This window comes from Helobdella robusta (assembly GCF_000326865.2).
Source record: "Helobdella robusta unplaced genomic scaffold HELROscaffold_19, whole genome shotgun sequence".
Classification (NCBI taxonomy): domain Eukaryota; kingdom Metazoa; phylum Annelida; class Clitellata; order Rhynchobdellida; family Glossiphoniidae; genus Helobdella; species Helobdella robusta.
The window spans coordinates 1,423,756-1,442,215 of record NW_008704034.1 but is presented as its reverse complement, the minus strand read 5'-3'; the positions used below and the strand labels follow the sequence as shown (position 1 = coordinate 1,442,215).

At 32.5% G+C, this 18,460-nt stretch overlaps 3 protein-coding genes across 3 annotated transcripts; 1 reads left to right on the top strand and 2 right to left on the bottom strand.

Annotated features, from left to right (window-relative positions):
- Positions 1-394: 394 nt before the first annotated feature.
- HELRODRAFT_191226 (hypothetical protein) lies at positions 395-5,969 on the bottom strand (the record flags this gene model as incomplete). Its single annotated transcript, XM_009016735.1, has 13 exons — positions 5,957-5,969; positions 5,704-5,812; positions 5,039-5,177; positions 4,581-4,747; positions 3,681-3,888; positions 2,527-2,615; positions 2,325-2,370; positions 2,006-2,123; positions 1,747-1,866; positions 1,366-1,587; positions 1,177-1,278; positions 749-874; positions 395-532 (listed from the first exon to the last, which is right to left on the bottom strand). The coding sequence occupies exons 3-13, from the start codon at positions 5,095-5,097 to the stop codon at positions 395-397; spliced, it is 1,395 nt and encodes a 464-aa protein (XP_009014983.1). The 5' UTR covers positions 5,098-5,177; positions 5,704-5,812; positions 5,957-5,969.
- A 1,335-nt stretch (positions 5,970-7,304) lies between these two features.
- On the top strand, positions 7,305-11,633 carry HELRODRAFT_98804 (hypothetical protein). Its single transcript, XM_009016734.1, has 14 exons — positions 7,305-7,368; positions 8,208-8,249; positions 8,340-8,393; positions 8,499-8,758; positions 8,931-8,986; positions 9,082-9,451; positions 9,606-9,708; positions 9,860-10,000; positions 10,189-10,328; positions 10,503-10,592; positions 10,811-10,933; positions 11,053-11,150; positions 11,230-11,348; positions 11,458-11,633. Exons 1-14 carry the CDS (start codon positions 7,341-7,343, stop codon positions 11,538-11,540), a joined length of 1,707 nt encoding a protein of 568 aa, XP_009014982.1. The 5' UTR covers positions 7,305-7,340; the 3' UTR covers positions 11,541-11,633.
- A 421-nt stretch (positions 11,634-12,054) lies between these two features.
- Positions 12,055-15,958, bottom strand: HELRODRAFT_170916 (hypothetical protein; the record flags this gene model as incomplete). Its single annotated transcript, XM_009016733.1, has 5 exons — positions 12,055-12,574; positions 12,685-12,872; positions 13,071-13,404; positions 13,511-13,765; positions 13,848-15,958. 5 exons carry the CDS (start codon positions 15,956-15,958, stop codon positions 12,055-12,057), a joined length of 3,408 nt encoding a protein of 1,135 aa, XP_009014981.1.
- Between the last annotated feature and the right edge of the window lie 2,502 nt (positions 15,959-18,460).

Below are 18,460 nucleotides of genomic sequence, written 5' to 3'. Positions count from 1 at the left end.
ACATTAGAAATGCGGAAACGCGTCAACCAGTCGAACAAGAAATGGAACAAACGGCCAAAATTTAACCACGGGTTAGCTAAACAGTCATAGATTATAAGGTCATAATCCATATAATATGTATAATATGTTTGTTTATGGATATCTACAATTAATCAAATACACGTACAAAATGTACAAATTCAAAATAGAAAAAGATAACTTGTTTAAAAAAATGGACCGCGTAATTTTACAAATTAATAAAAACCCTACATTTCTCATTTGCTTTAGTTACTATGGACAGAACAGAACAATTGAAAGATGCAATTTTGAATATTCTATGCGAGAGCTGTTTAGAAATATATCAAAAATATGCAAGAACGTGAATTAATTAATTAAGTGAGGCCGATGGATATCCTCACCATATTTTAATATTTTTAATTTCAAACGATTGATATCTATCGCTGGGATCACAACTTTCCAGGGATAGCTTCCCACCAACCCTTTCTGCCCTCGCACACAATCCCGATTCACCATACTTTATTAGGCCTGTTTTCTGAATTATTAAACGTAAAGTATTTAAACTTAAAGAACATGTTGGAAAAGTCTGCTAAATAACAAAGTTTTCAAACATATAACTCCAAAATAGGTAAACTAAAATACTTGAGAACTCACGTTGTTTAGTACTTTTTTTTTAGACGAAACATTTTTGTGGAAAAAACTCCACTGCATATTTCCAACACATTTTTTACTGAATGAAAGAAAAATGAACCTCTTCAAATATCCACCTCCCCGACGGGTCGACAGGGCAGTAGTGGATGCTGATCTGGTTGGAACCGTACTTATCAATGCATCTCTCTCCATAACCAATCTGGCCACGTTTGTTGAACCGGAATAACTGTAAGTAAATTTTGCGGGCATACATTTGAGAATATCATTCCACTAACCAGTGTTCGATGGACGGTGAAGATGTACGTAAAAGTCATTATGATACAATTACATGAAAACTCTGATCGTTTTATAGGAATATTTTTAAAGAAGTAGCTGTTTTCTTCATAAAGTGAAAATTGAAACTATTTTCAAAGATCATGATATTAATTACGAGAAGAAGATTGAAAGCTCCATTACAACATCAAGTAGATAACTACACAACCAACAATTTATCAATCATCAACTCAAATGACCCATCGATATACATACCTGGCCGCCTCCCATATGATGACAGCTGGATGAACCTATGGGACCCCCACCTGCTGATTCGCCCCTAGCATCCCAACAAATGGATTCCGTCCGCAATTTAATCTATGCAACGTGTGGATTACATATTTCAATAATTTTCTATCATGGCTAGTTAAGACATCAACCGTGAATAAATGGAATCCTCCTCACCTCTCCCCAGCCAATGTTTGGAGGTGGTGGCGGAAACATCTGGTAGACCTCGATGGCAATGTTGTCCATGTACCACTTGAAGCTCTTGCATTTGTTGCGTTCCTTGAATGCCAGCTGCTCCGATATATTCCCAATGGGATAACCTCGAATTGTCGGCTCCCTTGTGTAGAAGTAATCACGGAACTCCGGATCTAACCATACCTCAACAACTCGCATGTAGTTCTGGTGGAAGAAAGAGCATTTTTGACGTAATGTAATTGTAAACATAACTTTATACGATTTTATTGAATTATTCATTAAAATGTATATTATATGAAAACTCTTAAGATATGATAAAAATAAACCAATAATATGAGAGCAAATTAAAATATAAACGCTAACAATTAAGATGACAGGTATCTTTGGATTAATCTTTCCAAAGCCATAAGGCATATGATTCCTGTAGACATGTCCAACCCTAGAACAAGGCACCCAAACTATGCTACCCCCACACTGCCATATCTTCATCAGATGAAATAGAAAAAAATATTTACGCATATAAACATAAACGATGCCAAGCTATTCACGCAAACAGCCATACAATCAAACAATTTAGTCAACATTTCCTATAACTAATAGCCAATCACAGAATAGACGGAACCTTGAATGAAAGTTCAAAATTTTCCCCTCCCCATATCTGCAGACCAGGGTCGTACATCCCAAGTTCTATGAAGTAATTTCTGTCTATTGCAAACAACCCCCCAGCATGCGTAGGAGCCCTACGTGTGTGCGTGCGTGCGTAAATGTGTGTGTGGATGTATGTGTTATGGTATGTCTACAAGTATCTACAACAACAAACAATTATCTACAAGTATTGGAAGTTGTATATTTTCAAAAAATAATAAATAGAATGAAGAAGAGAAAGAATGTGAGCAAACTTGTAAGGTTCACTGTTATGCTGCCTTTCATTCAGCACTGACTTTGGAACCTCGGACTCCTTATAGAGGAAACCCCATTCGAAGATGCCTACAAATTTTTGTTAACAAATAAATGACAAACACAGACACGCACGCACGCACGCACACAAACACGCTGCATTAACTCTTTCCATAAAGCATAACAAACAATTAAAATACAATTCATTGATAAATTCCTTAAAAAACAGAAAGAAATGAACTGAACCTCTATAATGAGAATGTTTGTTGTAGACGGGGGAGTAGTGGAAATCATTCCAATCAATGCCATCTATGGTGGGCACCGCCATCGTTGTCCTGTTATTTTATTATTATTATTATTATTAAATAAATACTACACGAGAGTTGGCCGATTTCATTTAACTCGCTGTTTTTATACATAAGCTTGATTTTAAAATCTTTAAATCGGTTTAAAAATTTACTCGTTGAACTGTGGGAAATATGGCGATATTTTCAAATTCCAAAATTAATTTTGTTATCTATTTTATTTTACTTTTAGATTTAATTTACCCGGTTTATTCAACAAAATGCCAATATTGCAATAAATGATTTGTCAAGGTTAGACAGCACTCCTGGCGTTGAGCGAAAAACATTGCGAGCTTTAGAACTAACGTTGTGCACTCGCCTGCCAATTCTAAGGTGAATATTTCGTCTAACATTTTCAATTCAAATATATTGAACGATTATTCAGCCAATATGGGTTCTAATTTAAATTCCTGTTGTTGCAGAAAAAATTGCAAGGGCGGGAAAGGACTGAAAATGCACCAACGTTCGTGCAAAGTTCACAAAAATCTTCAACCGTCTGAAGAAAAGAACAAAATTAAAACAAATTCTTCGCCGTCAACATCGTCAAACGCCCAACAGTCGCCGCCAACAAGCCACCAACCGTCATCACCAAAAGTTGAAAAAACGGAAACGCCTCTTCTTGGTATCAGACTACCAAGGAACCCAGCTCAGTGGTCAGAGGCAAATGCTTATTTTCAACTTCAAGAAAACGCTACCAAGTTATTATGTGAAAAGATGGATGAGGTTGTTTATAATACACAGTCGTAAAATGGTTAAATTTTCAAAACAGTACTCTTAAATTAGCAATTTGAAAATTTAAATAATCATAAATGACATCATGCAGTAGTTTTTTTGAGATATTAATTATTTGAACAGATGGTTAGATATGAGCCATAGTGCTCATCTATATGATAGAAATTTTGCACGCAGTTATTTAGTTATTAGATATTAATTATTTGAACAGATGGTTAGATATGAGCCATAGTGCTCATCTATATGATAGAAATTTTGCACGCAGTTAGAAGTAACGAATAGACGTAACACAGAGTAAATCAGAACAAAAAAACAGGGATGTACCTATTCTGACGGATGCGAGCCAACAGCGGTACCAACCAATTTTTACCACACTCACAGTGGGCATCCAGGAAGACGATGACGTCACCAGTTGCCAGGGTGGCCCCCTTACTCCTGGTTCCAATCAAACCTAATCGTTCTGGGTTTCTATAGAGTTTCACCAATCCGTTAAACTGTTCGATGTACTTATCCAGTCTTCCTTTCAGATCAACTATATATTACATATAATTATTAAATGAATGAATGAATAAATGAAACATTTGATAAATTGATCTCATCATAAAAAGTTATTTCTCCTTTTTGAATAAATTATAATAAACAAAATGAAAATAAAAACACTGAATCTGGCCATCTGCTACTACACTCATTACAACCACCGATAAAATGTCATATCATATCATATCAAATCATGTCATATCATCATTAAAATCAAAACCATTATCCCCAATAAAAACATCGTTGACATCTTCATCATCATATAAGTATAGTTATAATGAAAAATTTTGTTAAATGTGGTTAGTCAGTATGTGTGTGTTGGTTAAGGCTGTTGCTGTTATTACCATTAAATATATCAATAAGCATTATGCACATAAGCATATATCAATAAACATTAGTTATTTTTATTCAATAATTGATTCAAACATTCATTCATTCATTCAATCATTCATTTAATCAATCATTCATTCATTCATTCATTCATTCATTCATTCATTCATTCATTCATTCAATCAATTATTCATTGACTATCTTTTTCTAAAGATTTATTTACCATAGAACTGCCGATAGTGATAACAATATTAATGATAGTGATAATAATGATGATAATGATGATAACGACGACGACGATGATATCTAACATCCACAAGCAAACCATAGAATCAAAATCATGAGATTAAGATTAACTTTTATCACTGAAATCATCGACGAGGACGACTTCCTTGAGTAGACGATAGGGTGATGTCTTGATGACGCTGTGTACAGTCCTCAAGAGTGTGGAGAAGCCTTCGTTATGGAAGACAATGATAACACTGGCCGTTGGCAGATCTTCAGGGTAGTGCCAGTACTTGCACCTTGTTTTAAGTGTTTTATTTTTTTTACAAAACTTCTAATTATTTCATATTCCTGATTGATAATGAAATAAAAATTAAATGTGGTGTTGATATAAAGATTAATGGAAGAACAAGATAGAAAGAAGAAGTCAGTTAATCATTCGTTAATTCACCCATTCATTCACCCATTCATTCACCCATTCATTCACCCATTCATTCACCCATTCATTCATTCATTCACCCATTCATTCATTCACCCATTCATTCATTCATTCATTCATTCAGTCAGTCAGTCCTTCATTCATGACAAACTCGTCCAATCTCGTGTCCGGAATATTCCTAGTCAGTGAGATCTTATCACTGGCGACCATGTTGAAGCCAAACTCTTGAACTGAGGCGTCTGCCTTTGCTTTCTCTTCAGGTGCAATAATGATTCTCTCACCATTCTCACCTGTACCAGCGTCATTTATTAAGAATTTATTAAGATGGTACCAGTTTGAATTGATGTCATTGCAAGTATCTCCAACATTTATGAATAGTTTATTCAAATTCAAATGCTAATCTAAACGTGATAATGGTGGCTGATTAAAAAAATCGTGTGTTTGTATATTAAATCATTTGCTGTGTAATAAAACATTTCAACTAATATTGAATCTATCACAACTTCACAATCACGCAATACACACACACACCATGCAATATCTAAACATTAATCAATATGTAATTATAATCTACGTCAGCTTGCATCATCATTCATTAAGAGTAACAAATAACAAATGTTACTAACAGTACCTACAGAAAACATCACAAATACAGACATAATATGTTACTAACAATACAGAAAACATCTTAATTAGAGACATAAAATGTTACAGACAATGCAGGTATCACAAATACAGACATAACAAATGTCACTAACAATATAGAAAATACCACAAATACAGACATAAAAGTTAGAAATGAACTTATAAACCTACCTGGACCATCTTCTGGTAAAAATGTTGGCTCAAAGTTGCCTTTGACCCCAGGTTTTAGAACTGGTGTTAATAATTTGAGCTCATCCTCTTCTACATATCGAACACCGTGCTTTTAAAGCAGTTTACAAAATTCAGTATAATAGATTATGCAAACACGAAGTAGATTCAACTATTTTTGGTAAATTTTTTCTTTAAAACTTTTAGATAATTTTTGTTTAAGTTATTCTAGTTTACAATCAACTAAAAAACAAACTTGAGCTGCTCTTTCTTTGCTGAAATCACGAAATGTTGATGAATCAAAAGCAGAGAAGAGCAGTGGGACAATGAATACGGCAATGAGTACCAGCACAAGTAACTTTACCAAACATCTGGGAGTCAGTCTACAACGAATCATATCTGATATAAAACAGTACAAAATGTTTATTTTAAATTTAAAATCTTAAAAATGATTTGATATTAAAAAAATAATTTAATAAAGATTGTACAAAGATATATGTTTCATAAAAAAAATAATAATTATAAACAAGAATTCATGTTGCATATATGATTAAATTGATTCAATTAATGTTAATTTTGTGTTTTGTTTGTTAAACTTATAATTAAATAAGAACTAACAAACTAAGATAAGAATAAGAAGATGAAAAAATAAGAAATTTTTCAAAGTAGCATCTGACTGAAAAAAAATTAAAAGACCTTCCTTACTATCTTAATTACAACTTATAACCTGGGAAAGTGAAAGGAAGAACACAAAAACAGAAAAAAATTGGATAACTCAATCAAACTTCACAAATATTTTAAAACTTAATCTTAATTTCTTAATCTCTTATCAATTCATCAATACAATCAAAGACAATAAATAATGGAAGTAATTGAATGAACTAAATTAGATTCTAAAACACAAACACAAAAAATATATAAAACATATCTTGATGTTTTATAATTAATAATATTTCATTGATTCAATATTATATATATATATATATATTATTCAATATTATGTCATAATTATAGAATATAAATTAATTATTATTAAATTAATATTTAAGATTCCATTCTGTTCTGATTCTGGCATTTGAAGAACACAGTTTATTAGTTAGCTGATGATAGTAAAACCAATAATTCCTTAGCATTCAACAAAAAACTCACCGGTAACATAAAAAATTAAAATAATTTAATTTTTCTATATAATTATAACAAATAAATTAAAAAATATATAAGGAAAATGTCATTAAACCGAACTTTTAAATTTTTTGTAAAAAGTTAACAACATAGTGGTACAACTATTTACCCACCGCTCGTAATACGTGTGTCAATTTTTTAAATGGCTTGTTCCCGAACACCATGGCTTTCCAATTTTATGCATATTTGTCATAGATATATATTGTAATATATCCATAATATTCGTTTATGTGGAACAGATTTCAAAGCTTTAGCAAAATTTTATATACTTAAAATTTTTTATATATTGAGGGGTGCTTAATATTTAATCCGTGGTGGTTATTTAAAGTGTTTTCTTAATAAGTTCTTTGATTAAATGTTATTTATGTTTCCTTTTTTCTTTTTTTTTACTAAGCTTGTTTTTTATACTTTATTATCGTCCAGTTTTCACGTGCTAACGAGAGAAAATTTGAAAAAAAATGGGACGTAAGAGACCTGCCGAAAAAAGTAAGAAGTTTTACTTTTTTTTGCATCGGTATTGAAAGAATTCACGTAGATCTTCATCTACATTAATTATTTTTTACTAGTTAGTTTACTTATCCTTTGCTCTATCTAAATTACTAGGTCCTCTGTAAATACTGTTTTTTCACTGGCAATACTATAGTATAGTACTGTAGTACTATACTCAAGTGCACGTCTTGAACAGAATTTTTGTTTGGCAGCATTTACTGCTTTGAAGATACACATCTTTTTATGAACTTAATTTAATTAATTATTTAATTAAAATTAATAAAGTTATATTTATTTTTTTATTTAATTTAAATTTTAAGTTTTTTTAGTTAAAATACAATTTTTAACTAAAAAAGATTAAGTTAAAAATTTGATAGTTTTTAGTTTAGACAGTATTGAGTATAGTATTAAAAATTTAATACATGTTTTTATTGTTTTTCAATCATAAGTAGACAATCGATTCAAATTGAAGTTTTCAAACAAAATGAAACTGTTTGAACATTGAATTTGTGAGTTCCATTTTCAAAAAATTAAATTAAAATTTGCTGAGTGTTGGTAGAGATCACGAGCGAGTTATTTACGTATAAATAAGATGCTCTAAGAATTGCAAGTGAGCGATATACACTTACCATAAATATAATTTACCATAGGCAAACATTTACTGTGGCTTTAGCAATTTTTCTATGCTTCAGCAGCGGTAATTACTGCAGGCTATTGCTAACACTATCATTACATTAACCTCAATTTTTAATTTTGACTATTTGTGATCTGCATTGATTATGAAAATAAAAATATTAATTTTAATTCTTTGCTATTATTAACCATCGTAAAATTAGGTCTTCACAAAACCGAAGGGAAAAAGTCCAAGAAAAAACAAAGTAAATTTTTTTCAATTAATTATAATATTAGTTATTATTATTAGAAAAGAAATGATAAAATTTTCAAGTAATTTTTTTTTATTTTTAAAGATAAGAAAGACACACCAATTCTAAAAAAGGAAAAAAAACTTGATTTGATCCAAGGTTTATTTATGTTTTTTTGCATTTAAAAACTCTGCATTAATTTGGCTTATCCAGGCCAAATGTGGTGGTTGATAGTAATTCTCAATTTCTAAATTTGCCAACCAGATAGTGACAGTGATGAACAGGATGAAATTTTTGAAAAGTTGAAAGATGGAGGTGATGAAAATGATTCACCCAACCATAGTGACGATGATGATGTTGGTGATTTACCCACTGACAGTAAAGATGATGAAGAAGATGGTGGCGAACACATGGATGATGATGAAGAAGATATGGATGGTAATGATGAGCCATTAGATGAGTTTGATGATGATAGTGATGACGATGATGATGAAGAAGAGGAAGTAGATAGTGATAATGAAGAGGTAAATGTTTTTTTTTTTGTGCCATTTAGTTTTTAAAATTCACCATTTTGACACACTAACATAAGCTTTTATTTATTGTAGAATTTATGGTTATTAATTGTGCTGATAAATTCATTAAAATAAATCTCACATCTCATCGAAAATTAATTATTTCACTTTTAACATCAAAAAGCTTTTGCCAATTGAGAGAAAGGCGAGAAAGTTGTTGCAGCATCAGCAGGAAAACAAGTGAGTTACCTGTGGTTCATTCATTTTGGTGCATAAAATCATCATCATACAATGAGCATTTCATAACTAACATCAAATGTTATAAACATTATAAGGAGGCAGGCTGATGAGTCATTGATAACAAATATTGTCTCTGAAACCTCTGATAATATCATCCAGTGTGGCAACGAAATTGTCAACGCTAATGCCACCAGTTTAGTGGCAGTGAAGCAGAGGATGATTGAGACAAAGGAAATTCTAAGTGATTTTAAAAACAAAAGAGAGCCAGGAAAAAAGAGGAAAGAATACATTGAGCAGTTGATAAGGGATCTCTGTTTTTGCTATGGATACAATGAGTTTCTCATGGTCAAGTTGTTTGATCTGTTCCCAGATGAGATTGTTGAATATCTTGAGGCAGCCAACATGCCCAGGCCAGAAACCATTAGAACCAACACTCTAAAAACTAGAAGGAGAGATCTTGCTAAAGTGAGTAGCTGGTACTCTTTTTATGAATTGCAAGTAGCAGCAGTAGATATAATTGAAAGAATATCATTTCATTAATTGATTCATATGTTCATTAAATTCAATTCTCTTGATAGTTCAACAACTGGTTAACATGCTAACTAAACCATTGGAACAGGCTTTGATCAGCAGAGGTGTCAACGTGGATCAGGTGACGTGGTCCAAAGTTGGCCTCATAGTATCTGACATCAAACGAACGAAGGATCAACATGTTACTATAGGTCCCCTTCTTTGCCACTCTTCAACAATAAAACTACTGAATTATTCATTTATTATGTTTGCAACTTTAGACCTATGTTATCCTCATGCTCCATTTTTTGAATGATGAAATTAGTCTTCTTTAAGCACAGCATCAACTACTTAATTGCACAGGAGCCACACCCGAGTACCTGGCCGGCCACTACATGCTGCAAGGGGCCTCAAGTTTCCTACCATGCATGTCACTTGCACCACAAGAGAATGAGTTGGTCCTCGACATGGCTGCGGCTCCTGGTGGCAAGTCCACACACCTTGGTTCGTTTGTTTGTTGGTGGTTTCTAGTTAACAATGTTTGCGTTACTTTATTTTTTCTGATATTTTGCTTCATTATAATTACTTTTTATTTAACATGTCAAATTAGTAATTTTTTTCTGTTTTATCAATTGTAAAAGTTAAATATATTTATTTTCCCAATTGTTATGTAACCAACCAACCCCATTCAGCACAACTGATGAAGAACACAGGATGCTTAGTGGTGAACGACGCAAACAAGGAGCGTGTGAAGGCAGTCGTTGGCAACTTGCACAGGATGGGCGTCGTCAATTCTGTTATCAGTAACGTCGATGGCAGAAAGTTACCAAAGGTTTCAACACAAGCTTTCATTCTTTCAAAATTTTATGCATTTAACTGACCGATGTCTAAATGTTTCAACGATCTTTTCAATAATTGTTTATGGACATATCCATGGATCTTCATTTTAAAGTATGTCATTCGATTTTAACACTTGAAAACATCAACCCTATCAACTCATTTGCAGATGATGACAGGATTTGATAGAGTTCTCCTGGATGCACCATGCACAGGTACAGGAGTTGTATCCAAACATCCCAGTGTTAAAGTTTCAAAGGTTAGGGTTATCACATCCATGTCCTCATTTTAATTTTGTGTGCTATTCTTGTTTTGTTCTACTTTTTACTTGAGGTTTTCTCACTTCACCATTCACCCTTAATCAAACATGTGATAAAAGCAATTATAACCTGTGATGATCCATGCACATTTGTGACAGTTTTAATGCTCTTCACATTTTTATTATGGTGGAGAAACGTTGTAAATTTATTTTATAAGGATGAGAAGGATGTACAGAGGTGCAGTCATCTGCAGAGAGATCTGTTGCTAGCCGCGATTGACTGCTGCAATGCCAAGTCATCAACTGGCGGATACATCGTATACTCAACGTGCTCTGTCTTGGTATGACTTATTTAATAGCATTTATCAAATTTCCATTCAGTTTAATATTAATAATCTTTGAAAAAAATATTTTTCTGTGAATTAAAATATAAAAATATTGATCCATTTACGTGAAACAGGTTGAAGAGAACGAGGCAGTTGTGAATTTCGCATTAAAAAAACGTTCCGTGAAAATAGTCGAGACAGGGCTGAATTTTGGAACAAATGGAATTGTCAAGTAACTGATTAACACTTTATTTAAAAATCAGATGAAAAATAATCTTATAACGTTTAATATTTTGTTCATTACTTTCCAGTTTTAAAGGGAACAGATTCCACCCATCCGTCGGTCTCTGCAAACGTTTCTACCCACATACACATAACTTAGATGGATTTTTTGTCTGCAAACTCAAAAAATATTCCAACAAACTTCCAGGTTTATACAAGTTTTATTGTATTGTTTAATCATATCATTGCTTCCCTATGTGATGTTTGATATCATAATTATAAACTATTGACAAACATTTTCAAATAATAAATTTTAGTTAAAAAAACTGATGAAGATGACGACGAAAAGGTGACGAAAAAGATGGTGAAGAAACAAAAAATTAATTTATCTGTTAACTGATTTGAATTATAAAATTTATTCACTATTTTATTATAAATATAATGTAAAAATTTGTTTTAATGGAATGTATATTGATTAGTATAAATAAAAAAACGTGTAAAATCAAACTCAATTAAAGGTGCATACTGCATATACGTTGAATAGATCCATTACACATACCATAAAAAATACTGATATCGGCAATGGCGCGATTGATCAAAAACATATTCGGTATGCAACCAACCTATTTAAATGTAAAAAAAACCATTGAACAAAAAAAGAATGACATTTAATCATGATTAAGAGGTATGTTGCTATGAAAGTTCAACAAAATTTGAAACTGTCTTAAGAAGTGTATGAAGAGAAACTATGACGCATGATAGCAAATGATATTTACGGGTCTGAACGAATGAGCAATTGATTTCGTGAAAAGGGACTGTTCTGACTTAGGACAAACATGGTTGTACACGAATTAAGCTTCTTTTGTAGAACCAATATTTTGGGGGCGAAAGGAAATGAGTTATTAAATAGGCTACTACGATTCATTGGCTTGATAATTTCTTTCTAATATTTGTTCGTCACCGTGTGAAACAGTGGTATCGTCGGAGGTTGTCTCAACAAATTCGCTTCCAATGACATTTTCAGTAGGTTTGTTTCTTTTTGAAGGTAATTTTAATTTGTTTTTAGGAGGTGTGAAACGTTTTCTTTCAGTGAAGTCAATTGGTTGGCTTCCTGACGTTGGGTAGGGTACGACAGTTGCTTGGTTGTCGATATCAGCATCACTGTTGTGATATGGTGTGACAGATTTCTTGTTCGTGGAACTGTCCAATTTAATTTTGTTTTCCTTCAACTGGTTCAGTTTAACGTTAGTAATGTTTATGAGCACATCAGACCATGCTTTCTTGATGTATGCTTTAACTTTGTTGTTGTAGACTTTCATGCGCTTGCTGATTTCATTGAGGTCCACATTCAACATTTTATTCACGAGGTCGTCGATTGAATCAAAATAAATTAAGTGGGGCCACTGATAGAAATCCGCAAACTGCAACCAGTACCTGAATTTCAAATTTTATCAAGTGAGAAGTTTAATAACTGCTACTTGTTACAATAATTTATGCAATTAATACAGAGTAATTTTTAAAAACTCAAGTTGAAAATGGCAAACCTTATGGCATCTTCGTCAAAATCGTCATTAGGATCAGGAACATTTGAAAAGATGCCTTTGATATTTGAGCTGTTTGACCTTTCCAGCATGTAGCCACTCCATGTACGTTGGCGCACCACCTGGAACTTCAAATGCCAGCTCGTGAGAAGGTCCAGAGATGGAAAGAACATTGGTATGTTCATGCGATACTAATTAGTCATGGAAAAAACATTTTGTTAAAAAAATTGTATAAAATATCTGAAATCTAAAAACATTCCAAAATAAATTGCTTGAACAATTTGAAATCAAAGCTATTAAATTTAAACAAAACTGGTACTACATAAATGTTCTAAATAGCATTACAATAACAATTAATATTGATATTTTTAAAGAAGTTTCAATAGCACCTGCTCAGTAAGGCTGATCATGGAGACCTGGTAAGGTATATATATGATGCCTTTGTGTGACGCAAGGTCCTTATACAAATATTGAGGATACATATCCCTCAAGGGAACGATTGACAGGTCAGCATTGACTTTCATGATAGAGTTGTCAAATTCAGCATAAAAAATGTCATGCAGTTCTGTACTGTGGATAGGTGTCACAAGAAACTGCTTCCTGATGGGTCTGTAGCTATCTGTGAGGTAAGCACAATAGTTCGGTATCAGTGTAGGCTTCAGTCCAGTGAAGTATTCTATGTATTTAGCATCATATAAACTGTTTGCTGCTAGCACACTAGACCTACAAACAAAACAAAATGTACATGAAATTAATTTTTTATTACCAATAATTCCAGTTTCATCTTTCATACTCATCCTTTATTTTAAAAAAAGCAAAAACTGCCTACTTATCGCGATCAACTCTTCCAAGCAATCTGTTAAGAGATCTCCACTTTGCCGGTTCATTCCTTGATTGTTCGTATCTTATGCTGGCCCATATAATCATACTTTTGTTGAAAGGCTTGTACAACTCGCACATGGAAACAGGCAGGGTGCATACAAATGAGCTGACTGAATTCATCAAGGAATCATCTTTATACGCTTGGTAAAACTTTTTAATTAATGCTTTTGTTAGCGACATTCCATTATCACTGTTAATAACCCTGAAAAACAAACACATTTAATTTTATTTATGAATGGCGGGATAGAATATTATGAAATTGATAGTGACAGCAAAATTTTAACTTTAAATGTTTAGCACAGGTTCCTGTCATCATACAGTGGTAAGAAAGACTGTTATCAATAATTTTTACTCCAATAGGGCCCAGCAAACTTTTCAGGTCCATCATGGGTGTGATGTGGTAGTCCTGTGACCAAAGAACAGGCCTCAGACTGACAACAGATCTGACAGCTTCCTCTGAGAAGCCAGTGTTCTTAAGTATAACACAGGGTTTGTAAGGGTCCTGTGATACTTTGTCCACCCAATCTACATCATTTTCATTAAACATCAATTGATCATTTGAATCAAACTTTCGACCAACATATGCATCTCCCATTCTCAGAGCTGGAAAAGGATGACTGCCCGACCAGTCATTACATGATACACTGTCATGGCAAAAGACTGACATTTGAAACTTTTTCCATAATGTCTCATGCATATATTTGAGCCCATTTTTAGCAATATTCAAAAGAAACGTTTCACTGGGGGCACCTAATAATGTTTTGATCATTTTTGGAATTCCACCAAACAGTCCCAAAGGAAGAGCTTGGTTGACGTGGCTGTAGTGATCTCTGATGCAGTAGAAAGGAACACTTATATTCGAAGCCGTCCAATCTTCCAATGCCATAAACTCTCTTTCACTGGGCCTCGTGTCCGAATCTCTTACAATAAACCTTTTAACTTTCAGATCATCTATGATCAAGTATTTCCAGAGTTCAGGTGGTAGTTTGGAAGCATTGCTATTATTCAAGTTGATAACTTCTACTCCAAAGTTTTCTAATTTCCTAGCAACAATTTTCAACACTTTCAAAGATTTTTCTGTTAAAGATGTATAAACTCTAAGCCTCCATTCTGGAAAAACAATAGGCAGAAGTTGTGCATATCTCAAAATGCCATACACTGAAGATACATCATTGCCAAATAAGGACATTGACACAACTCCTACAGAATCTTCATTCCAGAATTTTTCAACTTTGCCATTTATGGTCCGATCAATATATCTCTGTATGATAATTTTTCCAATGCTGCATTCAATTTCAATGTTCTTTGCTTTCTCATAATGAACCATGTACCTCATTCCCTTCTCCATCGTGTGTTTGACTCTGGTGCCAGGAACTTTTTTGCTTCTCTCAGGCCAGTACACTTGTGTAATCCAATCATCTGCAAACCAATCAGTGAACACCCTAGGATAGTAAAAGCCAAAAATATCAATGTGTGTTCTGTGAACAAAATCATGTGTTAAAATGTTGGTGTTTCCCTCTTTGAACCACGGACCAACCACCCCGATGTTTGGAGGATTAAATCTCTGTAGTTCATCAATGAATTTTTCTGTCCAACCTGTCGTCTCCAAGACAGTGTCATCATTCAATCTGTAGTAATAATCCATTTCATCCATGTAGGCAGCCATCATGGCATCATTTTGAGCCCAAGCCGGTCGACCTGAATGATGACATTCGACTAAATGTAAAGTGACATTGACCGTTCTAGAACATTGTGTATTGATCAATTTATAAAATGCCTTGCTAAAAATATTATGAGCATTTTTTGTAGAAAAAAAATCATCGGAGTGATCATGTGAAACATAAAAGTTATAATGGAAGCCTCTTGTTGCTGTTTGACAAAAAGATGTTAACAAACTTCTGAAAAATGGCATTTTGAATTGCAAATTTTCTTCATTTAAATTTTGTTCATGTCTTGTAGTTAATGCACAACCAAGTGCTATATTTCTTTCAGGGTACACTGAACCCACAAATACAGGCTCAACATTACTTTCGTCAAAATCGACCCTCAAAAACGAATTGAAATAATCTCCCTGATTGTCATTGTGACCGATAAACTCTGGTTCACCGAGTTCACTTTCGTGCAATATAAACCCAACTTCTAAATCGTGATCATGTCCCTCGTGGGTATGATGCTCTTTTTCTTTTTCGTAGAAAGTTTTTTTCAACAATGTATTACCTTCTTCCGATTGTTGTCTTTTTGGTAACTCGGGAAGAAACAAAATTTCTTGGATAACTTCCCAAACGTCGTTTTGTAAACGCTCGTTCAAGCCGTACAGGATGAAAGCAGATAAAACAAACAAGAGAAAAAATAGGCACTTTTGACAATTTCGCTTCAGCAACAACTCCGCATGCATATTTTGCAAGATTTCTGCGTTTTCTTCAAACGATCATTTTTATTTTTTGATCAATTGCGTTGCTACACACTCAGCTCATCAACGACATAAACAACAGCCATACACCTGTACCTACCAGCAATCAAATGAGCAAAAACAGGATAACGAGGAAAACCAATGCAGCATTGTTTAAATTAAATTTGAAAAAAAAATTAAAATTTCTCTTTATACATATATTAATGTATATAGAAAGTATAATACAACTTATTTTTTAACTATTTCTAATTATAGGTAAGCTATACCATTTTTTAAACATTAATCAGATGAAATACTTATGAATTACTATCTCAGGTAGGGTACCTTATGGCAGACTTTAATTTAATTCCAGCCATGACTTGCCTATGTTCAATTAACTCAGATCTCACCTACCTACGTTCAACTAATTCAATCCCTAGCTTACTTATTGGTTGTTAACACAGCTCATTTTACACTTTATATTTGTGATTTTATATTACCAAAGTAGGAAAAATTAAGAAGAATAGACAAATTACAACAATATAACAGCCAATACATGCATGCATGTATATGTGGATGTGCGTTTGTATGTATGTACGTTTGTATGTTTTTAACCTCTGCATGTATGTGTTTGTATTTTGTGTATGTGTGTACGCTTGAATTCTAGAAATAATAAATAACTTGACAAAAATAATACTGTGTTGATTGTCGTGTTTGATTGTTGGTGTTGGTGTTGTGTTGAACAAAAAAAACAAGACAATACAAAACAAATATATAAAGAATAGAGACCTAACTTTCCTATGTTCACTTAATTAACTCACCTACCTATGTTCAATTAGATTAGCTCAACTTACAAATTAATCCCACCTATTTGTACGATTACGAAGAAAAAAGCAGGGTAAAGAGGATAAAAAAAACAAGCAAACAAAACAACGAATGTATTGTATGTGTGTATGTATGTGTACAAACTCTATATAACCACGCAATAAAATAAACGAAAAGTCTAGAAATAAGTAGCAATATAAATAACGAATATGTCTAGAAATAATAAATAACTTGACTAAAATAAGATATAACGAAACTTAACTAAAATATAACGAAAATTATTGCTACCAAATATGTCATGCATTTAAGGGTTAAACATAATTTGTTGAAAACGAATCTGTCATTAACGTTAATGAGCTTCTTATTCTAATTTTTTATTTACGAATTAATATTTTTGGTTAAATCCAAATTAAAAATAAATTTTTCAAGTTTAATATGTTTCATACATATAATTAGAATAAATATAACGGCCTTCGCTCATTTTTGACAGTCAAGCAAGGAGCTTACTTCCGGAGGGGAATTGGAGGGTGATTTTTTATCGCCCAACTCTAAAATTACGATCGTTTATTTACTAATTTCGAAATATTTATTGCTTTTATTTAAAATGTTTTGAAAGGTGATACTAGACGCTGTTTTAGGATAGATATTGCTGTATGACGGTTTTTGCATTTTAAATTAAAAAAATTGTTTGTGAACCACTCTTCTAACACTTGACTCGTTAACGATTAACTGTAACCGGTAAGGGTAACGTAACAACATTAACGACGACTAATTAGTAATTAAATTACTAAACTCTAATAATTAAGCTAAAACTAAACTACTAATTCTAATTACTAATTAAACTAAATAACAGATAACACTAACGAACATTAACAGATTAGACTACTAGAGACTACCAACCACTACACTACTACAACTACTACACTAACAACACTTGTTCCTAAAATCCTAAATCCTATTGCTTGATTGGTTGTAAAATTTTTACTTACAGTGCTTAGGCCTGGGAATAAAGAATATATTTTTTAAAATAACTAATATTCAATGATTTTGCTAGTTATTCAATTATGTGGACAATTTCATATAATTAGAATAATTTGTCGTGCTTGGATTATTGGCTTACGAAATTGCATGGATTTTAACGAGCAAGCTATATGAAATATTTACTTGACTTAATATGCTTAAAACATTGTAGTAATTCTCTTTAATTTTATTAAATAAAATTATGATATTATTAAATAAAATTATGTATTATTAAATTATTGTTGTTAATTTGAATATAAAAATTATACTTTTGGTCCTGTGAAATTCGGTGGTTTTTTACTGAAGCCGAAGGTTGGCTTAGTAGGATTGAACTAAAGTCACTCTTTTTTACACTATTCGATCACGTTAAAAATTTGTTTGCTCATAAAATAAACGACCTAAATAGATCAAAATTGTTATTTGAACAACTATCTTCATTATATTCAATGAATATTTTACATTCTGCTGGTGCTCATAGAAATTATGGTTGCTGAAATCATACGTTGGCTTACTGCAGTGGCTTACTGGGTCTCATACAACAGTGTCATGGCGGTTTTCTTTACATATAATGCTTTAAATAAGTCAACATATTCATTTCACAATTATTTTTGTCAATATAAATAAAGAAATTGCTTTTGTCTGGTAAAATACAGTGGCCAAGTA